This window comes from Arvicola amphibius, chromosome 5, assembly GCF_903992535.2.
Source record: "Arvicola amphibius chromosome 5, mArvAmp1.2, whole genome shotgun sequence".
Taxonomy (NCBI): Eukaryota; Metazoa; Chordata; class Mammalia; order Rodentia; family Cricetidae; genus Arvicola; species Arvicola amphibius.
The window spans coordinates 23,086,273-23,109,663 of NC_052051.1; the positions used below are offsets into that span (position 1 = coordinate 23,086,273).

General features: G+C 46.8%; 2 protein-coding genes across 2 annotated transcripts in view; one reads left to right on the forward strand and one right to left on the reverse strand.

Annotated features, from left to right (window-relative positions):
• The window catches only part of Pigu (phosphatidylinositol glycan anchor biosynthesis class U), a 79,802-nt gene extending 72,030 nt beyond the window's left edge, over positions 1 to 7,772 (forward strand). The window contains exon 12 of the mRNA XM_038330908.2: positions 7,364 to 7,772. Coding sequence (XP_038186836.1) covers positions 7,364 to 7,477 — 114 coding nt within the window. The 3' untranslated portion in view covers positions 7,478 to 7,772. The remainder of the gene's footprint in view (positions 1 to 7,363) is intronic.
• A 171-nt stretch (positions 7,773 to 7,943) lies between these two features.
• On the reverse strand, positions 7,944 to 9,556 carry Map1lc3a (microtubule associated protein 1 light chain 3 alpha). Its single transcript, XM_038332077.2, has 4 exons — positions 9,347 to 9,556; positions 8,985 to 9,040; positions 8,793 to 8,899; positions 7,944 to 8,518 (listed from the first exon to the last, which is right to left on the reverse strand). Exons 1-4 carry the CDS (start codon positions 9,384 to 9,386, stop codon positions 8,356 to 8,358), a joined length of 366 nt encoding a protein of 121 aa, XP_038188005.1. The 5' UTR covers positions 9,387 to 9,556; the 3' UTR covers positions 7,944 to 8,355.
• Between the last annotated feature and the right edge of the window lie 13,835 nt (positions 9,557 to 23,391).

The following is a 23,391-nucleotide window of genomic DNA, read 5'->3' on the forward strand; positions in this document are numbered from 1 at the left end:
TCCCCTCCCTTGCAGGGTCTGTTTGGCCCGAGTGGGTAGGCCAGCACTCCACACTCAGCTGCCAGCCTCCTTGGTTTCTACTTGTCTAGACTTCAGGCTAGTGGCCGAGGAAGCAGCACTTGGCCAACTGTGGCAACCAGCTGAAGTCCTCCAGAGTTTCAGTGTCTCCAGCAGGAGGAGGAGGCCTAGGGCGTTAAGACATGCTAAGGGGATCACGTCTGTTTCCAGGAGCTGTAGTCAAGAGGCTCCATTGGTCATGGTGGATAACCCAGTTGACTCTGAAGACTCAGACTTACTTTGCCTTTTCCATGAAGAATCTGGTTGAGCAGCAGACCTGGGAGCTGGGAGCACAGCCCACAGGATGCATGTCAGGGCGTGGAGTACCAGCCTTGGCCAGTTTGAGTGCCAAGCTAGGAGGTGTAGGGTGGAGGAAAGAACTCAGACTTTTGGATGTAGACAAGCAGGGCTGATGATATAGCCCGACTCTCCACTCACGTGTGACCTTGGGTTATAAATGGACCCCAGTCTAGGAGTTGTGACGTTCCTAAAGGGACTGGCCAGGTGCTTAGAAGACCTCTCTCTCTCTCTCTCTCTCTCTCTCTCTCTCTCCCTCTCTCTCTCTCTCGCTCTCTCTCTCTCTCTCTCTCTCTCCTGTTACATCTGCACTGAAGCGCACTCTGAGTCTCATTTCATTTTTGTGACCCTGGTGACCTCATGAAGTCTCCCTGGGGACTTTATGATTGCCAAGGGGAGGAGTGAAGTGTCACCAAGCCATGCCTGAAGGGAAGTGCCAGAAGCCTGAGGACCAACACATGCACCCAGAGTATGAGCCTGTACCAGGCCAAAGACTAAAGCTGGAGCAGATGCCACCCCGTTGGGGTCATATAACCGAGCATAGGGTTCTTATGGGGGCAGGTGGAGCAGCAGAGGCTTCTGTCAGTGTTTGGAGGCACGATAGCTCTGAAGATACCTCAGGAACCGGTGTGGTGCAGAGCTTGTGCGTGTAATCTGAGCATCCAGGGGGCTGAAGCAGGCAGATCGCACTGAGTTCAAGCCAGCCTGGTCCACATAGTGAGTTCCAGGGCAGTCTGTCTCAAAAATGAAAAAAACAAAGAGATCCCTCAGGGTCCAAGGAGTTAGATAAGGAAGACACCCTCTCTGTCCTCCCCAGCCCTGCACCCCTGTCGCTGTGTTAGTGCTGGGTGCATTAGTGCACTCCTTTAATCCTAGCACTCAGGAGGCAGAGGCAGGTGGGTCTGTGAGTTCAAGGGAAATTGGTTTACCTAGTGATTTCTAAGCCAGAGCCACATAGTGAGACCCTGTCCAAACAAAAGAAAACACAAACAAAATAGCCGACACCACCACAGTGGCTGTGCTGGGGTCAAAGGAGCCTTATAGGAAGTCCTTATAGGGAGTCCTTATAGGGAGTCCTTATAGGAAGTCCTTATAGGGAGTCCTTATAGGAAGTCCTTATAGGAAGTCCTTATAGGGAGTCCTTATAGGAAGTCCTTATAGGAAGTCCTTATAGGGAGTCCTTATAGGAAGTCCTTATAGGAAGTCCTTATAGGGAGTCCTTATAGGAAGTCCTTATAGGGAGTCCTTATAGGAAGTCCTTATAGGAAGTCCTTATAGGGAGTCCTTATAGGAAGTCCTTATAGGGAGTCCTTATAGGGAGTCCTTATAGGGAGTGTAGAAGTAGCACACAGCGAGAGGCTGGGTGATCAGCCACAACAAGCAGGGCAGCTTCCAAAAACACGCAGAGGGACAAGCATGTTCTTGGGCCCCTAAATCCTAGGTATGGACTAGGGAAGACCACTCTGGTGTGTAATAAACTGGAGCCAACTGCTCTCATTTTATACGTGAGGAAAAGGAAATTTAAGGAATGGAAAGTCGGTTACTGACTTGCTCATGCTTTTGTTATTCCCTGCTCAACTTTCTCCTGCTCAGAATAGGCAAAGGGGCTGTGGTTTGCAGCTATTGAGCAGGGTGAATTCTAGGACCTCTGGGAAATCCCTTCTTGTTGTAGTCCCAGGAAAGTCCCAGGCCCAGGCTTTCCTCTGGAAGAGCCAAGCTCCAAGCTAGCCTTCTGTCCTTTCCCTGTAGCCATGGCTCTCTCCCGGACCCAGGACGGTTGAGACTCTTTAGTATGCAAATTTGACGCACTGAGCACTCATATGTCCACTACAGAGACCCTGTCAGTGACATGCTATAGCACTCCTTGGTTACAAATCCATCCTGTAAGCCATTTTATTTATTTTATTATTTATTTTATTGTTATTTGGATTTTTTTTTTTACTTACTATTTTGGGCTTTTTGATCACGGTTTCCTAGGTGCTTCCCCAGCACGCCCTGTTCTTTTCTGTCTTGTGTTTGTGGAGGGGTCATGCACATGCCATGCATGCATGTGGGCAGAGAATAGCCTCTGGAATCCGTTCTCTCCCGCCAGCATGGGTTCTGGGAGACTCACGTCATCAACGTTCTGAGCCATCTCACCAACTCCTCCTGGATTATTTTTACATTTCTTTCAAATTGAATTGCAGACATCAGTACATTTCCTGCTAAGTATGTCAGCTTCTACATCATTGAATAGAGTTCAATATTTATTTTCACTTACACAATTAACATAGTTGAAATTTTGGGTCTTTCACATGTATTTGTCAAATCCACCTTTTACCATTTTTGTTTTGAAATCAAGTTTACATCCTTGGGATGCCTGGAATTCACTCTGTAGACCAGGCTAGCCTTGAACTTGAAAAGATCCCTCTGCCTCTGCCTCCTGAATGCTGTAATTATAGGTATTCTTCACTCTGTCTTACCCACCAAAATGTTTTTGAGGTTCATTGTATTCTCACAAACAATAAATAGTCCACATGGAAGCTGGAGAGATGGCTCAGCATTTAAGAGCACTGACTGCTCTTCCAGAGTACCCAGGTTCAATTCCCAGCACCCACATGGCAGCTCACAATTGTCTATTAACTCCAGTTTCCGGGGGTCTGACACCCTCACACCAATGCTCATAAAATAAAATTAAATAAATTTAAAAAATAGTCCATGTGTACGAGACTATTCACTACATAGCCAAGGATGACCTTGAACTCCTTGATCCTCCTGCCTCTACCTTCTTGCTACACAGTAAATGCCAGAGCAGCTTAGATTAGATATTAAGACCCTGTCTCAAACAAACAAACAAACAGACTGAGAATATAGCTTTTGTTTGTTTAGTTGTTTTTTGGTTTTTTGAGACAGGGTTTCTCTGTAGCTTTTGGAGCTTGTCCTGGAATTAGACCAGGCTGGCCTCAAACTCACACAGATCTGCCTGTCTCTGCCTCCCAAGTGCTGGGTTTAAGGCGCGCCCCACTGCTATCTGGATACAGCTCTCATAGAGCACTTGCTTAGTATGCAAAAATGCCCTGGATTCAATTCCCAATGCCACATAAAAATATATGGTGGCACATACTTGTAACCTTAGCATTTGGGAGGTAGAATCAGGTTTAGAAGTTCAAGGGGATTCTTTGCTACATAGTTAAGGTCAGCATGGGTTTCAAGAGATCCTGTCTCAAAATAAAACAAGTGGAATGGTGCACACCTTTAATCCAAGCAATTGAGAGAGGCAGAGAGGCTGGAGGATCTCTGTGAGTGGAGGCCAGCCTGGTCTACGTAGAGAGGCTCCATCTCAAAACAAACAAAAACCCTAACAAAAACAGAAACAAAACCCCAACAGCCAAAAAGACAATTGTTTTTGTTTTGTTTTTCTCTAGATAAATCTTGTATTGTGGAATTTGTCTTAGAGTCATAGAAGGTTGCAGAGATAAAGAGAAATCCTATATATCCCACTCTGTTTTCCTGTATTAACATCTTAAATTGCACAGAACTTTTATTAAACTAAGAAGTCACTCTGGGACATTACTCCTAACTGAATGGGAGTCATATCTTCTTCGTCCAGGACCAACCTAGGGGACCATGTTATATTTGGTTGTGTCTCTCCAGTGTCCTCTGCTCTGCACCTCATCTTTATTTTTCAGGTCCCCTAAGGTTGGTTTGTTATCAGACTGAGGCTTGTTCTCTTTGTTTTTAAAGAACCCCTGGAGAGCCGGGCGGTGGTGGCGCACGCCTTTAATCCCAGCACTCGGGAGGCAGAGGCAGGCGGATCTCTGTGAGTTCGAGGCCAGCCTGGTCTACAAGAGCTAGTTCCAGGACAGGCTCTAAAAAAAAGCTGCAGAGAAACCCTGTCTCGAAAAACCAAAAAAAAAAAGAACCCCCGGAGATGGAGAGATGGTTCAGCAATTAAGTACACTTGCTGCTCTGGCAGATAATCCCAGTTTAACTCCCCATATCCCACTTGGTTACTCACAACCATTCACAACTCCAGCAGACACACATGTGGTGCACATACGTGTATGCAGGAACACTGTAGAGTAAAATAAATAAAGCCAAAGGAAAGAATCCGCAGGCCAAGCTTCCTCTGTCAGAATGTGTCAGCCATTTGATTTCAAGCTGATGCCAACTCTATGCACTTGATTTGCCATGTTTGGTTTTGGGATTTGTTTTGAAATAGTCTCACTCTAGCCCAGGCTGCCCTGGAACTTGCAGAAATCAGCCAGGTATAATGCCTTTATTCCAGCCCTCAGAGGCAGGGTATCTCTAAATCTGAGGCCAGTCTAGAATCCATTGAGAATTCCAGGACAGGCGGGGCTACATAGAGAGACCCTTTTTCAAAAAACCCAAAACAAAACAAAAAACTTGTAATAATCCTCCAGTCTCCCCTTCCAAGTGCTGGGGTTACAAGTATGTGCCACCATGCTGGGCCTGAATTTTTATTTTTAGTCCAAGTAATGCAGGAATGTGGTGCACAGAATTGAGGTTCATAAGAATAGCTCCTGGGCTGCTCCTGTGGGAGGAGGTGCTTCTCTGTAATCCCAGCACTAGGGAGGTGGGAGCAAGAGGGTTGAATTCAAGGTCGTCCTCTGCCACACAGCAAGTTTGAGGCTACCCTGAGCTTTTCAGATCCTGTTTCCAAAGGAAACAAAAAATAATTTAAAAAAAGAACAGCTGCTCTTAAGGCCCTACAGTTATTTCTTTAGGTCCGGTCCTTTGAATAAATGTGTTTAATATTTGTATATTCCCATATCATTTTAGATTGGATCCTATAAAATTGCTAATATTATTATTATTGGCTTTTTGTTGTTGTTGTGTGTTTATTTGTTTGCTTGTTTTTCGAGACAGGTTTTCTCTGTAATTTTGGAACCTGTCCTGGAACTAGCTCTTACAGACCAGGCTGGCCTCAAACTCTACCTCCCGAGTGCTGGGATTAAAGGCATGTGCCACCACTGCCCAGCTTATTGGCTTTTTAAGATGGGTTTCTCTATGTAGCCCTGGTGGATTCCTGGAACTAGCTCCGTAGACCAGGCTGGCCTTGAACTCAAAAGACCTGACACCTCGTGAACACTGGGATTGATCCACCATCCAGCTATTGCCAACATTATTAATTTCAAGACAAACAAACAAAAAATGTTATTTCCAGATGTGGCTTGACCTAATAACCTAGTTTGATTTGCTTTCCTTTGACCTAGCCAGCTCATCACCATGGGACAAATTGTGAATTCTGAATTTCACGATTGCCTCTCACCTACCCTACCACAGGAACTGGGTTTTCCTTTCCCAGACAGAACATCTTGGGGTCTGGGTGAGAAAGCCCCAGGGCTCAAGGTCAGTAATTGCTGCCTTAACCGGGCTGGCCAAAGACTGCCTGGTTGCTTGCTAATATGTTACAGAACCCCGTGTCCTTTTGTGGCCTGGGCCCACAGCACATCACCCTCCAGGTATGGCCTTGGTCCAACAAACTGAATGCCTTGAGCCTCAATTTCTGTTTCTTTTTTCTTTTTTGTTTGTTTTTGTAGTTTTTCAAGTTAGGGTTTCTCTGTGTATCTTTGGAGTCTGTCCTGGAACTAGCTCTGTAGTCCAGGCCTGCCTTGGCTTCCCGAGTGCTGGAATTAAAGGCATGCGCCACAACCGCCCAGATGAGCCTTAATTCCTCTATTGGTAAAATAGACAATTAACCTTCCAGTGAGATAATGGCAGGTATGTGTCCAGAGATATCAGTGCTTTTGGCCACCAGGGTCTTTGTAGCAGCTCTTCTACCTTCAGAAGTCTACTAGCTGCCCAGGACAGGGCTCTGGAGACTCACCTCAACCTCTGATCTGCCCCAAGACTCTCACTGAATGTTTGCCACATTCAAGGCCTGTCTCCCCATGTGAACTAAGAGGTGGTTGCTGCTGGTACTCCACAAGCTTTTGAGAACTGTGGTGTCTCCGATAGTGCCTGCCTTCTTTGGTGAGGTGGGGCACTCCCGTGTCAGCTCCAGTTAGTCCAGTCTTGGGCATGTTGGACTGAATAGGGTTGCAGACTTTGGGGTTAAGTGTGCAAGTGAGACAAATCCTGTTCCTCTCTGAGGCTTTATTTAGGGTGAGAATGAACTGAGATTCCTGGCCCCTTTTGATTTTGTGGTCAGACTGAGTTGTGGCAGATAAATGTCACAGCATCAAAGGCTGCAGGGTTCATCCTTAGCAGAAGCAGTATTACCACAAAGTGTCACACAGTTGGGTGTGAAGTTGCAGTCTGAATGAGTTTATGTCAGCAGAGAGGTTAAGCCAGGGGTAAGTGAGCCTGCAACAGAGTTGAAGAGTGGACAGGTATTAACTAGATGAAAATGCAGAGGAAACCGCAAAGACGTGTGGTTAGAAAGGCAGTGTAGGAAGTGATGTAACATGCAGCAGGGACCAGGCACAAGGACCTGAAGCTCAAGGAGTCTAAAGCACGAGAAGCCTTTGGAAGAACTCAAATCAAGTGGTAACATGATCAGATTTGTGGTCTAAAAAGCTCCCTCTGGCACAGGACAGGGTTTAAGAGCAGGGAACCCTGGGAAGTGGTTTTGGTACTGTTTAGGTGACAACAGTGACTTTGCTGAGGGTTGTTACAGGGATGGGTGGAACTGTATGTTTTCAAGGTAGAATTGTGGGCTGTGTGTATGGGAGAACTACTAGGCAGTTCGGTGTCCTGAGCCCCTGGAGGCTGGGTGGGGAGTGCCTGTGGGAAAAGACAAGGTACACGCAGTTTCCTAGAACACTGCTCTGGATTCCCAAGGATGGAAGTGCAAACAAGGGAGCAGAAGGTAAAGTGCAGGCAGCTGCCAGGTGATCAGTAAGCCCTTTCAGAACTAGGTATGTGCCAAGAGGGAAGGAGGTCCCTGGGTAGGCTCACAGATTGGGCTTTGATGGGAGGTGCCAGGCAGGAACTGTCTCAGCCCACAGGGGCCTTATTTAGTAAAGTGTGTCCCATGGCTTCTCATTCTCTCTTCCCCTGCCAGATCCTGCTCATCTCCGACTACTTCTATGCCTTCCTGCGACGGGAGTATTACCTCACACATGGTCTCTATTTGACTGCCAAGGATGGCACAGAGGCTATGCTTGTGCTCAAGTAGCCCTGGCTGGCACAGAGCTGCATGGACAAGAGGGGGAAGGGCCAGAAGCCAGGCCAGGTCCTTCATCCAGAGTTGCCAGCAGGCAAGTCCTCAGGCAGAAGAGGTTCAAATCCAGGGTTGCAAATCTCTGGCACCAAAGGGGACTCATAGCTGGCCACAAGCCCCATGGGGAGAAGCTAGGAGCACCCCAGTTGGACCCCCACTTTGTGACTGCACAGGAAGGAAGGGGGAAGCAGCAGGTGAACAGGGCTTTATAGGTTGTGGCTAAACTTAATAAATGTGTGGGTTTTTCAGTGTTGTTGTTCTGATGACATCTATTCCTTGGAGTGGGGTGAGTTTGGCTCTGGATGACATCCTGTACTAAGGAGTAGGTTTCTGAGAACCCACAAACCCTAACTGACACAAGTGTTGGCCACAGTCAACTAGCAGCCCTCCCTACTCCCAAACAAGCAGCTGGAGGCAAAGGGCCAGGCAGGCCTGAGCAATCTTTATTCTGCTGAGGAAATGACCACAGATCCATACACCATGTCAGGACAAGGGGAGCCAGCCTTTCAGGGGTGGGCAAGTTCTGGCAGGAGGCAAAAGCCTCAGGTGGATGAGGGACAGGTGGGCAGACAGGCAAGGGGCTTAAAAAAAAAAAAAGACAAACCACAGAGCAGGGGTGCTGCTCCCCACTCCCAACCCAGCCAGCACCCAGAGGAGCAGCCCTAATGACTGGCCCAGGGTATGGTAGGCTGGCTGGTGTCCCCTACCTGGAGTGGGGGGGTCGCATCTCTGCCTAACCCACCAGGGACTGAAAAAGCTCAGTTTAGGAGCCAGGACCTCCCTGGAGAGAGCCTGACCAGAATTCCCAACCACCCCCCACCCTTACTCCTGACTCAGAAGCCAAAGGTTTCTTGGGAGGCATAGACCATGTAGAGGAATCCGTCTTCATCCTTCTCCTGTTCATAGATGTCCGCGATGGGCGTGGATACGCTCACCATGCTGTGCTGGTTCACCAGCAGGAAGAAGGCCTGCGTGGGGTTGAGCTGCAGGCGGCGCCTGCGGAGGCAGGAGACATGCCAGGTGAGGAGGCCGCCTGCTGAGGGCCTGGATGACCCACCCAAAATGGTTCTGAATCTTCACTTTTCGTCCACCACAGCCCGGGCTCTAGCCCTCGCCTCTTTAGAAGTTCACTCCAACCCGACCTTGACCTTTCCCAGCCTCCTAGAAAAGGCTGGGTGCCCTATCTCCTGTCCCCTCGTCCCACTCCACCCCTTTCCAGTGGAACCTGGCCCCTATCCCACCCAAGGCCTTCGGGAGGCTGCCCACGCACCGGATGATCTTGACCAACTCGCTCATGTTAACATGGTCTGGGACCAGAAACTTGGTCTTATCCAGGACAGGCAGCTGCTTCTCACCCTTGTAGCGTTCGATGATCACCTGGGAGCACAGTGGGCGGGGGACTAGTAAGGCAGGGGCGGGACCTAGTAGGGCAGGGCGTGGCCAGCGGGCGCTACAGACTCACCGGGATCTTGCTGGGGTGCTGGTCACGGATCTGCTGCACCTCCTTACAGCGGTCGGCTGTGGACAGCACTCAGAGTTAGGCCCCGCAGGGCGGAGGCCTCCCGCGACTCCGCCTCGCCGTCCCAAGGGGCGGCTCCGGGCCCGCCCCGCCCCAGCGCCCGCCCCCGGGGCCGTCGGCCCCACAGCCCTCGACCGGGGACGCGGTAGGGAGGCGGGCGACCCTGCCAGGCCTTGCGGTCTCCCCACCTGGGGTCCGGCCGGCCGGTGCCTGACGTCATGGGGCTGACGTCACCTGCGGCAATCGGGGCCGGCTGGCACCCCCATCCCTCGGTCCCTGCTCGCAGTTCGCCCCCAGGGCCTCACCGAAGCTGCGCCGCTGCTTGAAAGGCCGATCGGAGGGCATGGCGCGGGCCCGGCGGGGCGCGCAGCCGGAGATCCGGGGCGCGCGGCTTAGGGATGTGGCTGCGGTTCGGTGCGCCGGGGGCTCCGGGGCTCGAGCTCAAGGGCTGCAGGGTTCGCGCTGAGCCTGGCGGTGGCGGCTGCGGGAGGTAACTCGCCTGGGTGACGTCAGGTCACAACATTCCTTAAAGGGGAGGCCGGCGCGTCGCTCCCATTGGGCCGACGGAAAACCCGCCTGCCCGGACCTGTGACGCCACGGCGCAGGTCGCGAGGGGGCGGAGCTCCGGGCGCGTCACAGCTTTGTGACGTCACGGCTGGCGGGCTTGTCTCGGTCCCTCAGACTGAGGTGGAAGCTTCATTTCATCGCTTCCAGTTCTTGGACACCGCGCCTTCACCGAACTTAGCATTAGAGGTCAAAGATGGTAACGGAGGTGGGGCGAGAGGGGGAGTGGAACACCCAGGCTTTTTAAAGTTGTTATGCGTCTGTGTAAGTGTACGACGCGCGTGCGAGTGCCCGCGGAGGTCAGACGACAAAGTTGGATTTCTTGGGGCTGGAGTTAATACTGGCGGTGATGGGAACCGAACTGAGGTCCTTTGTAATAATTGCCAGAGCTACTAACTGCCGAGCCATCGCTCCAGTCCTGTCCCGGCTGCCGCCTGTATCCACCCGTCACTCCTCCGTCCCGCCGGCTTTAAAAAAATTCTGGAACAGCCATAGGAAGCACATAGTCTTTACAGTGCGAGGTTGGTAGGCGAATTAGATAAAGCAGGAGAGTAAAATCACTGAATGGGGGTGTGTATCAGATAGGCTAACCGGACGATAGGGAACACGCAGAGTTGACAACATACAAAGTGAGCATTCACGCGTAGAGGAGTCCCTTGAGAGTAGAAAGAAGTACGGTCTAGGAATGTTACTCAGAGTAGAGGACTTTCCTAGCCTGTGTAAGGCTTAAATTCAACTACCGGGTTTTGCGCAAGTTGGGGAGCACGGACATGGAGGGGCAGTTCCTAAAGAACTTTTAAAATTGATTAGTGCCAGATGTAGCTCACACTTATAATCCTAGCTCTGTGGGAGTTTGAGGCAGAAAGATGGGCTAGAGTTGAGGTAAGGAAGAAAAAAAGATAAAAAATGTACATAAGGTCATTGTTTGGGGAAAAAGGATGTATTTCAGGAACAATATATAATTACATGGAAAAAGATGTTAGGTGAAAACTGGTAAATTAACTGATAGATATATAAGTAAATTTAAGCAGGTACTTAATATAGAGAAAAGCAGTACTGATTGTGGGGTACAAAACAAGTTGCTGGGGGCTGGAGAGATGGCTCAGAGGTTAAGAGCACTGGCTGTTCTTCCAGAGGTCCTGAATTCAATTCCCAGCAACCACATGGTGGCTCACAACCATCTGTAATAAGATCTGGTGTCCTCTCCTTGACTGTAGGCATACAAGCAGACAGAACACTGTATACGTAATAAATAAATAAATCTTTAAAAAACAACAACAAAAACAAGTTGCTTGGGTCACAAGAATTCCTAGAACAGAAGAGAGCAGTAGTGCTAAGACTGCTTTAGGGAGGCTGCGCAGTGGCGGGGCAAGCGCTTTATAGGCAGAGGCGGGTTGGTCTCTTGAGTTCAGTGCCGCTTGGTCTAGATAATGAGACTCTGGGCTTTTTGTTTGTTTTGTTTTTTAAATGTCCTAGGACGCTGGATTTATTTAGAAGTATATTATTGCCTGCTTGGCCAGGTATATATTTCAAAAACTAAAAGGGGAGGCACCTAGCTGGCACTGTGGATAAGAGTGCTGGCCTCCAGCATGAGGGCCGGAGTTCAATTTCCAGGATATGTTAGAGCGAAGAGGCTGCCCTTGTCGAGGGGATTAGCCAGGCCTTATATCCCTAAAATGCTAAGCTCCTAGTATATAGCAGCTACAGGTTAGGGAGGGACAGTAGGATTGGCTTCCTAAGTATGGCCTTAAATCCTATGTATTTAGTGCCTTCACTATGCTAATCTGAGACATTCCCCCTAGGGAAGGGTTCGCTTTTGTTCTGGGGTTGCTGCTGGCTCTCTGTGGCATTCCAGCTTCCCTGTGGCCAGTAGACTGAAGTCTGTCTCAGGGCATCCCTCTGCTGAACCTGCAGAGAGTTTTTAATGATAGGAGAATACCTGCAAGCTGTCCTCTGATCTCTTCATACATACCGTAAATGGAGAAATGTTAACACTTAAAACAGGAGGGATCATTAAGAGAATAGAAATGTAAAATATGGTTCAAATACAGAAGAAAAAAGGGGGTGGGGATAGTGAAGGTCACTGAAACATTGTCAAGGTCAGTCTGGAACTGTCCCAAAATAAAAATGCTGTGATCCCAGGACTCTGGAGACTAAAGTCAGAGGGTTAGTGCGACGTCAAAGCTGACCTGTGCCACAAAGCCAGACACTGTCTCAATACATGAGACTCACTTAAACATCTTGTTACAGTAGAATAGACTCTGACCGTGAAGCAGGGAGCAGACATCATCAAACCTCATTGGAAGTGACAGGGGTTAAAGGTTTTAGATTTTTGTTCTCATGGTTGTACCCAAGTCTCTGGCAGCTTCTCAGTTCTGCAACATCCTGAGGGGCAGCCTTAACCTGAATGGCACAGCATACTACAGTCAAGTTTGATTCTTGGCATATTTGGCCTGAAGGCCTCAATTTGCTCTTGGTAGAGAGCTATGTCTCATAAACAGTGTCACGGGAGATTGAATGTTCTTGCAGCCAGGAAGGGCAGCTGGGAGAAGTGGGTCAGCCATGGCCCTGTCTGTCGTCAGACTCTGTCCTAAAGGTGTACACTTGATCTGCCTGACACACCTGTATGCCGCCTCCCTCTAGGCCTCATACCTTTGGTCCCCGGGCCACACCCCTGTTTCCCCAGAATTCAAGTTCTCTAAGTGAAATGTCCCACTGATGCCTTAAATTTGACCAGTTCCGGTCTAGATCTCCCCAAATGAACTCCAAACCTCAGTCATTCACAACAATTTGCTCCCTACCTTTGAGATATTTCTCTTTTTTTCTTTTTCTTTTTTGTTTTGTTTTGTTTTTGAAACAGGGTTTCTCTGTGTAGCTTTAGAGTCTGTCTTGGAACTTGCTCTATAGTTCAGGCTGGCCTTGAACTCACAGAGATCCACCGGTCTCTGCCTCCCAAGTGCTGGGATTAAAAGCACGTGTTACCACTGCCCAGCTTGGGTTTATAATTGTTTAGCATAGGCTCTTAGCCTGATAATGGTGCCAGGTTTGGGTTTCATCCTGTAGAGAGGGATTTAGATTCAGTCAAAGGTGGTTGGTTCTTCCCATGATATTTGTGCCACTATTAAACCAGTGAGCCTGTATTTCCAAGCCAGTCATTTTTTGTAGCTTTAGGGCTCATAACTGAGCATAAAATAACCTTTCTCCTTCATTGACTTGCACAGCACCTTTCTGGACTATGAAAGCTAGCTGGTCAGTAGGGATAAAGCTTCCAGGTGCGTCCCAGCTTGACTTTTGCCATGTTCTATGATTCAAGCATATGCTGTCTTCAGCAATAGGTTCTTCCTGCCTGGAGGGTAACCAAGAGTAGTGGCAGTCGTGGGGGATCTAAGGGACCTCACTGGCCAACAACACCAATAGGCAACGCATACCTGTTACTGGGTTTTTGTTAGCGTCTGATGTCTAGTAGGTGTTGGGAGCAGTGAGACCCCAGATCCTGAATTTCTTGTATTCCCCTGATCTGAGTGCCTACAGCTGCTCTGAGCACGAGACCTTCAGGAGTTCCTGATGGCAGGAGAGTGATTTCTGCTGGGTTTGGCTGGGGCGTGGCTATCTCTATATAATCTGCCCCTGAACACAATAAAGGGGGCATTCTTGGGAGAATTCAAGGATGACCCGTGTCGCTGTCTGTCTCTCTGTGTGTGTCTGTGTGTTTTAACCTCCAGCCCCTTGCCCGAATCTCGTGAACTGGGTGCCAGCGCACCGAACGCGGACACGGGGGCGCGGTGCGCGGCAAGTAGGAGCACTGTTGCTCTGTTTCAGGGTAAGTCCATTTTAACTTGTGTATGTGTGTGGGGATTTAGGAAGGCCCTGCAGTAGTACCTTTCCATATGTATTTTTAGAAAGATTCTCAGTGTTGTTTATCCCTTGCTCCACTCTGTCCTCACCCTGGTTTCACGTTCCTGCAGCCAGTGCAGTTGGTCTCCTCTCCCTTGAACACGGCACCGAGTAACTTCCTGACCTTCATGAGTATTCCAAATGACTCCTGATATGAGGAAAAAATTACAGTTTCATCTTTATTAATAACTAAAATGCTGTTGTGTAAATATGCCGTATTTGCACCCATTCTTCAGTTGATGGGCATCTAATTTGTCTTTGTTTCTTGGCTACTGTTATTACAGAACAATAAGCATCAGTGAGTGAGCAGCATCTCTGCAGTAGACTATGGAGTCCCCTGGTGTGCACCAGGAAGGTAGAGCTGGAGCACACAGCAGGTCTCTCTCGAGCTTCTCGGGGTACCCCATACTGATTTCCGTGCTGGGTGGAGCAGTGAATGAGTGTTGTTTTCCCCACATACACACAGCACCTGTTGTCATTTGTGGTTTTGTTCTATTGAGATAGGAGGATCTGACTATTGCCCTGGCTGCTGTGAAACTAGATCAGGCTGTCCTTGAATTCACAGAGATCCACCTGCTTCTGCAAATGGAATGTTGGGATTAAAGGGCAGTGCCACCATACCTGGATAGTCTTGTTTGTTGGGGTGGAGGGTTGGCTTTTTGAGACAGGTTTCCCCTGCTTAACAGTCGTGGCTCTCCTGGAAATAGCTCTGTAGACCAGGCTGGCCTTGAATTTACAGGACTCATCTGTCTCTGCCTCCCTAGTGCTGGGATTAAAGGTGTGCCCGCCACCACTGCCTGACTTCAATCAATGGTTTTGGTTTTTTTGTTTTATTTTAGTCATTCTCACTGGGCTAAAATGAAATCTCAACTTTTAGTTTACATTTCCCTGATGGCAAAGGATGTTGAATATTTTTTAAAAAGTCTCTCAGCCATTTATATTTCGTTTTTTGAGAACTCTGTTTAGTTCTATATCCCATTTTAAATTGAATTGTTTGTTTTCTTGTTTGATTTTGAGTTCTTTATATGTTGTAGACACTAACCCTCTGTCAGATGTATAACTGGTAATTTTTTTCTCATTCTCTAGGCTGCTTCTTCACTTGTGTGATTGTTTCCTTTGCTGTACAGAAACATTTTAGTTTTATGAGGTCCCATTTATTTAAGGCCTCTGCTGTTGGGGTCCTTTCCTGTGCCAACTAGTGTTTGAGATTGTTAACCATACCCAATTCCCTTAGCTGATTTTTTAAAATAAAGTAGCACAGCATAAAACAACTTTAATATTATTTATACCCAAATGACATATAAATCTCTGTCATTCCATCAGACTCAGTGGCCAGAAATCCCAGAGGCAAATTCTGAGCCCGGACAGCCAGTTACAACAGCTATAGCAGAGCTATCATCAGGACACAGAGAGTATAGTAAACACACACATCCAGCATCAGTCAGGATCAAGCATGCAGTGGCCACATACATTGATACATTTAACTGAGCCTGATGTAATTATGTGTGCTCCTCTGTCCACAAGAAACCTTACAGGCACAGATCCATCCATACAAAACTTTTCCAGCAGCAACACAAAACTCTCCTTGGGAAACAGACTTTGTGACATATTATAGACTTTAAACTGTGTCAGATAAGCAACTTAGAAATCATGCAATGAGTTACTAGCATTTTGTTTTGTTTTTGTTTTTGTTTCTCGAGACAGGGTTTCTCTGTGTAACAACTCTGACTGTCCTGGGACTGACTTTGATGACTAGGTTGGCCTCAAACTCACAGTGATCCGCCTGTCTCTGCCTCCTGAGTGCTGGGATTAAAGGCTTGTGCCACCACTGCCTGTCGAGTTAATAGTATAGTCTTAATATTAGAGCAGCATGTAAAAAGAATCATAGGAATAGAAGATTTTTAGGAGCGAGAAGTAGAGCCTCAGATGTGAGAGGCTTTGGAAGTGTAGCAGAGCAAGTTTAAGTGTAAGGTATTTGGGGGCCATTGTTTACAGCAGTAACAGTTAACAAATTGTGAGAATTTGGATCAAGTTCACCAGTTTTGGCCATTGATTAGTATTGAGGCCACATGGATAAAATAAAATCTGAATCCAAAGCTGGGCGGTGGTGGCGTATGCCTTTAATCCCAGCACTCGGGAGGCAGAGGCAGGCCTTTGAGTTCGAGGTCAGCCTGGTCTACAAGAGCTAGTTCCAGGACAGGCTCCAAAGCCACAGAGAAACCCTGTCTCGAAAAAAAATGAGTCCATGGAGGAAGCAAGAGAAGGTATCAAAGGAGAATACTTTGGTGGTCAGGCTGGCTGCAAGACGAGAGAACCAGAAGAGAGAAGAGAACCAGGAGATGTCTGTGTGGGTCAGCAGGCCAAAAAAGTCAGAGCCACGTGGAATACAGGGGCCTAGAGGGCAGGAGAAGAGATGTCCATGTGAGTGCAGGAGCCAGACATATGTGTCCTCGTGGATGGTAACACAGGGCAGAGGTCAGCAGCAGCTGAAGTATCGGACTCTAGAATTCGGAATCAAATTTTTAGACAAATGTATATGTTATTGAGGGTTACATCAGTAGACACCGAACAGTTAGTTCAAGCATATCCTCTGCTTTCTCCTCTGTCAGATGTGCTGTTGAGGTTCTTGATCTATTTTTTTTGAGTTGAGTTTTATGCAGTGAGAGATAAGGATTAAGTTTCGTTCTTCTACATGTATCTATTCAATTTGACCAGCACCATTTATTAAAGATGCATGGTGATAGGGACTGGAAATATGGCTCATGGTTAAGATCACTGGCTGTTCTTCCAAAGGACCTGGGTTCAATTCTCAGTACTCACATGACAGCTTGCAACTGTCTATAACTCCAAGATCTGACAGCCTCACAGACATATATGCAGGCAAAACACCAATGCTCATAAAGTAAATAATTTTAAAAAAAGATGCATAGTGGTGCTTGGTTGAAACCTGGCCCTGCATGATCCAGAAAAACCCATTCCTTTTTCTCTCCATGCCCCACCCACTCAGATTCCTGAACCAAGGAAAGGTGACAAAAAGCCCAATTCTGCATTCTTGGCAGCTACTGCAGCTTCCTCCTGACTTTGACAGTGCTCAAGTCCTCTCCCAAAGTGTTCATACTTGGGCACAAACTGAGTTTGTGGCAGAAATGTCATCACCCCTTGACTACAACCTATATAATCTCCCTGCTTTAGTTCGGACATGTGGCTTTTCCAGCCTTGATCTCTGGGACTGCAGAACCCACCTGGGAGTTGCTTTGCTCAATAAACCCGTTATACCTTTTCATTTCAACATGATCTGGCTTACTGTGCCAGCAGAAAACTCTATTAGGTGGCATATGCCTTTTTTTTTTACGGTTATAATTTTTTTTTTCGTTCTTTATTTAAAAATTTCCATCTCCTCCCCTCCTCCTCCCCCTTCCCTCCCCTCCCCTGGCATATGCCTTTAATCCCAGTGCTCATACTCCAATACTCCAAAGACAGAGACACAGAGGATCTCTGTGAGTTCTAGACTAGCCTGGTCTATATAATGAGTTCCAAGACTACATAGAGAGACCCTCCACCCCTCCCCACTCCACAAAAGATGTTAAAGATGCTGTCTCTTCGGTGTTTATTGTTAACTTCTTGTTCCTGGCTTTATTGAAAATGCTTTTGAGTTTTTCTCCATTTAAGATGGTATAGGCTGTGGGTTTCTTGTATATTGCCTCATTATGTTGAGATTTGTTCCTGCTCTCTCCATGAATGAATGCTGGATTTTGTCAAAGGCCTTTTCTGCATCTAATGAGATGTTTATTATGTGATGAATTGTACTTACTGATTTACATATCTTGAACCATTCTTAATCTCTGAGATGAAACCAACTTGGTCATGGTAGATAATCTTTTTGATATATTCCTGAATTCGGTTTGCAAGCATCTTGTTCAGAAATTTTGTATCTATGTTCATCAGAGATGGTGGCCTGTCACTTTCTTTTCTTTTCTCTTTTTTTTTCTTTGTGTTGGTTTGGTTCTTTGGTTTTAGTATCATGATAATACTGGCTTTGTAGAAAGAATTTGGAAATGTTCCTTCCTCTTCCATTTTGCAGAATCATTTGAAGAATATTGTTATTAATTCTTTGAAAGTCTGATAAAGATCTACACTTAATCTGTCTGCTCCTGAGGTTTTTTTGTTTTTTGTTTTGTTAGGAGATTTAGGAGATGTCTTAGGATTTCTATTGCTATCATAAAACATGATGACCATAAGTAACTTGGGAGGAAAGGGCTTATTTTGCTTACATTTCCATGTTAAAGTAAGTCAGGGCAGGAGCTGCAGAGGCCATGGAGGAGCACTGCACACTGGCTTGCTCCCCGTGGCTTGCCCAGCCTCTTCCTCATAGCACCTAGGACCACCAGCCCAAGAGTACCATTGCCCAGTGTGTTGGGCTTCCCACATTAATTATCAATCAAGAAAATGTACCCAGGCTTGCCACAGGCTAAACTATTGGGGGCATTTCTTCAACTGAGGTACCCTATTCCAAAATTACTCTAGCTGTATTGAGGGTCTACTTAAATTATGTATTTCATCTTCATCTTGATTTAATTTAGGTTGGTTACATTTATCTAGAAAAATTTTTCACCCAATTTTTCAGTTTGGTGGTGGTGGTGAATACAGTTTGTGTGTTGTTATTTCGGGGGGTGGGGGTGGCGGGGTGGGGGTGGGGGTGTATCTTAGTTAGGGTTTCTGTTGCTGTGAAGAGAGACCATGACCACAACAATTCTTATAAAGGAAAACATTCCATCAGGAAGCTTACAGTTCAGAGGTTCAGTCCATTGTCATTGTAGTGGGACATGGTGGCGTGCAGGCAGACGTGGTGCCTAAGAGGCAGCTCAGAGTTCTACATCTTGTGCAGGCAACACGAAGTGGTCCAAGACGCTGGGCATATCTTGAGCAAAGGAGACTTCAGATCCACGCCTACAGTGACACACTTCTCCACCAAGGCCATACCACTCCAACAAAACTACCTCCTAATAGAGCTGTTCCCAGTGAGCTTATGGGGGGCCAATTACATTGTGTGTGTGTGTGTGTTTTATGTGTATATCTGTGTCACATGTGCCTAGCACTCATGGAGGCTGGAAGGGGACATTGGATCCTTTGGTCATGGAGATACTGATTACTTTGAGCTGCCATGTGGGTGCTGAAAATCTAACCTGGGTCCTGTAAAAGAGCAGTTGATGTGGGAGAGTCTTCTGTTTGTGTTGATTTCATTTGTTAAGAAAACTGCCTTGGCTCATTTAATGGGCCAGCCCTTAGGTGGGTGGAGTAGACAGAACAGGAAGAAGGAAGTGAGGTAGATGTCTCCTAAGTGAGACAGACCGCCGTGCCTCTCCTCAGGGAGACAGACGCGATGAAGCTCCGGTTCAAGATGGACATATAAGTAAGGCACCACTTAACATGGGTTAAACAAGATGTGAGTAAGAGGCTGAAACTAATGGGCCAGGCAGTGTTTAAATGAATACAGTTTGTGTGTTGTTATTTCGGGGCACAAGCTAGCAGGCGGCCGGGAGCCGGGCGGGATGAAAAGCAGGCCTGCGCGCATCTCATCACTACAGGCAGTGAGTGTTCTCAATTACTTAGGCATCTCTCCAGCCTCTATAGGGCCTTTCCTTGATTTAGGATTGATGTGGGAGAGCCCAGTTCACTATTGGTGATGCCACACACCTGGTGCTATAAGAAAGGTTGAGCAAGCTACAAGGAGCAAGCCAGTAAGTAGTGTTCCTCCATGGCCTGTGCTGCAGTTCCTGCCTCCAGATTCCTGCCTTGGTTTCCTGCACTGACTTCCCTGGATGACCAGCTGTAAGGTGGAATACACCTTTTCTCCCCAAGTTGCTTTAAGGTCATGCTGTTTTACCACAGCAATAGAAACACTAAGCAGTTAGTATTTTCATTGGTTGTGTTTCTTGGAGGCAACAGAAAGATGGGTGCTATTCTCTGATCCAGTCTGTTCATTTATATCTCCTCATTGAGAAGTCGGGATTAATAAGAGTTGTTATTGAACAATGTATATTAACTTTTTGGGTCTTGGTGACCTCTTCAGATTTGGTGTTGTGGCTTATTCGTTCCTTGTTCATTCTTGGGTGAGTGTAACCTCATTTTCAGACCTTTGTGTCTTTCCATTGCTTTCTCTAGAGCTGGTTTAGAAGTCATACTTTCCTTAAATCTGTTTTATAGTATTCCCCAGTTCCTGCATATTGGGTTCTTGGATTTTGTCTGCTTGTTTGTCTGTCTGTCTACTTACTTATCTATTTTTTTGAGACAGTATTTCTCTATGAAACAGTCTGGCTGTCCTGGAACTTGCTTTGTAGACCAGGCTGGCCTCAGAGATCCTCCTGCCTCTGCCTCCCAAGTGCTGGGATTAAAGGTGTGCACTACCACTACCCAGTGGATTTTTTTATTTAATGTTTTCTATGACTAATTATTGTCCATATTGATGGATTAGCAGACTTATTACCTCTATGAAATCTCAGACAGAATGGGGTCATCCTCTCTTTACAAATCCTCAGACTGAATGGGAGAGATCCTGTCTCTATCTCCCCAGTGCTGGTATCAAAGGCTTGAGATCTCATGCCAGGTGGCGGTAGCACAAGCTTTTAATCCCAGCACTTGGGAGGCAGAGGCAGGCAGATTTCTGTGAATTCAATACCAGTCTGGTCTGTAAAGTCAGTTCCAGGACAGGCTTCAAAGCTACCCAAAGAAACGCTGTCCTGAAAACCCTAAACAAATAAATAGATAAATTAATTAACAGCAACAGCAAAAAGCATGAGATCCCAAGTGCTGGGATCAAAGATGTGAGTCTCCACCACCTGGCTTTTTCTCTTTTAGACTGGTTCAGTCTCTTGTAGCCCAGGGTACCTTGAATTTCTGATCTTCCTACTTCACCCAAGTGTTGGGCTTAAAGGTGTGTGCCACCACTGCCTGGCCTCTGGTTAACTAGTAGTCAGCTCTGCCCTCTGATTTTCAAGCAGGTTTTATTAGTCAGAACACATTATCACACAACACCAGCAGGCCCCAATCTTGTCAGCCTCCATAGTGCTTAGGCTACAGGCTCACATCTGTAGGAATTGGGGATCTGAACTCAGATCTTTATAATTACTCAAAAAAAAAAATGCTTACCTGCTGAGCCATTTTTCTGTTTCTTCATATTTTTAATCCTCCTCCCCGTAAAGGCCGTTTTCTTGACCCTTTCTTCATGTTTGTTTTTTCCTACCTCTTAGTGTGTTGTTAGCCTTCTATATGGACACTAACCATGGCTTACCTGACTCATGTCAGTGGTTTTTTTGTTGTGTTTTGTTTTTTGACAGCCAAGGCTGTCCTGTAATTTGGTCTATAGACCGGGCTTGCCTCTGCCTTCTGAGTGCTGGGATGAAAGACGTGTGCCACCACTGCCCGATGTTACTGGTTCTTAACATAGTGTAGGCTACAAGTGTCCAAAGGCTCACTCTGAAGGACTGGCTGGCTGGGGTGGAACCCAAGCATAGTTAACGCCTTTTTAGTTGGCTGTCTTATCTAAATTAAACCTACTCTTATTGCTATGTCCTTATGTGTAGACTGGCTCTGGCACAAAGTAGGCATTCACTAAGTACCAGCTGAAGCCTGTCCATGAAGGATGATTAAAAGGGAAGCACAGGCATTGTATTTTGTTTTCTTAATAAGATACTAAAATCAAATGCACATCAGAAAGGTATTCAGAACCCCGGAAAATTTAAAACATCACCGAATTCCCATTTGCTGTGAATTTGGATGTTAAATTGGACTTAGTATCATCTTGTTTCTGCCGACACCACAAGACCTAGTTCTTTGTCCACATGCAAGGAGACAATAGACTGGGACAGGACCACAGCCTAATGGGCCACGTGGCCTCATACTTTTGCCTGGGTGGAGTGGGGTGGAAGACAGAGGTGGCTTCTAGGAGGCTTCATGCTGTGAGACCCATAGGGAGGGGTGATCTGGCTTCAGTTTGGGTCAGCAGAGAGGAGAGGAGCAGATACACGCTAAGCAAGCTAGAAGTGAGCTCACAACACTGTGGGTGAATTGCCTCTCCCAGCTCAACATCCTCTTATAGCAATATTGGGGAAAAGTGATGATGGCATAAGGTAGGCAGGAAGGCTAAGGCCAGACACTTAGGGCTGTGTCAAAGTTGAGGAGGGTAGGCTCACAAAATCAAGCTGCTTTTGTACTTGGTCTTGCTTATCCAGGTACATCTAAAGTTTTGGGTTTTCTTTTGTTTGTTTGTTTGTTTGTTTTGGGTTTTTTTTTTTTTTTGGAGATAGAATCTTGTCTCTGTTGCTCTAAACTCTGTGGGGGTGGGGAGAGAGAAGAGAGAGACATGCCTTTAATCCCAGCACTAAAAAGACAGAGGCTGGTGGATCTCTGAGTTTGAGGGCAGTCTGGTGTACAAAGAAGACGTAATTGAACAAGAGGGTCATGATACAGCCTCAATAAGCAACAGAACATGGCAGCTTTGGCCACATGGTTCTGGATTTAAGGATAGAAGAAAGGGGCTATGGAATTTGCCTCCAGGATTAAGCAAAGCCACTGAGGCCAGGCCTGTGTCAGGGGTGTTCCTGAATGGAGGCCCCGAGATGTTGGTGGTGCCAGGGCCATGGGATGCCAGGGAAAGCTGCTAACAAGGAAAAGAACCAGCCCGAGAGAAAAGTGTTGCAGTCTACAAAACTGAACGGAGTTGGAGCTCTGAAGAACACTTTGTGACATCAGATGTGAAGATGCAGTTTGGAGTTTGCCCAGGTGGTTTTCATTCTTGCTTTGGTCCAGTATTTTCTCACTATGTTTTCTTCCCTATGTTTGGAATGGTAATGTATATCATATGCCATTATATGTTGGAAGTATGTGGTCTGCCTTTTAATTTTGATTTTACAGATAGTTAAGAGATAACATCTCAGAAGAGACTTTAATCTTTAAAATATTGTTGAGACTGTGATAGACTATGGGGACTTTTGAATTTGAACTGAATGTATTTTTGCATTATGATATGGCTACAAGCCTTTGGGAGCCAGGTAGTGGAATACAGTGGTTTGAGAGAAAATGGCTCCCAAAGGGAGTGGCACTATTATTAGGAGGTGTATCCTTGTTGGAGGAAGTGTGTTACCGTGGGGGTAGGCTTTAAGCTACACCTAGTGAGACACACCATTTCCTGTTGCAAGTCAAGATGTAGAATTCTCAGCTCCTTCTCCAGCACCATGTCTGCCTACAGGCTACCATGTCCCTCCAGGATGAAAACAGACCAAATCTCTGAAAATGTAAGCCACCCCATTAAATGTTTTCCTTCAGAAGAGCTGCTGTGGCCATGGTGTCTCTTCACAGCAATCAAAACCTTAACTAAGCATTCTTACCCTTTCTGTTCCTCTCAAGGTACTTGTAAACAACCACTTCTCAGGGGCAGGGGTTTTTTCTTGAAGGATTTTTCAGGATTTTACTGTCAGTCACAGGATGGATCTGTACAACATCCAGTGAGTCCCTCAGGATCAAACCCACCCGAGGGAGTCAGGACAATTTTTAAGTTTGTTCCCTCAGTTAGGAGACTTCAGCCAAGTAGGGCAGAGACAACTGGGTCAGACCCCACCCTCTGACCTACACACGTGCACACAATAAAAATGTATTTGTGGGTCATGTGTGCCATAGCAACCATACAGCTCAGACACTGGTTTTCTCTTCCAACATGTAGGTTCCAGAAATCAAATGGAGGTCATCAGGCGTGGTGGCAAGTGCTTTTACCAACTGAGCTACCTGCCCCATCCCTCACCCTCCTGGGCCAGACTCCAAACTCTTGACCTCTCTGCCTCTTCAGGGCTGGGATTGCTAATTTGAGCACCATTTTATTTACAGCATGTGCATGTATATG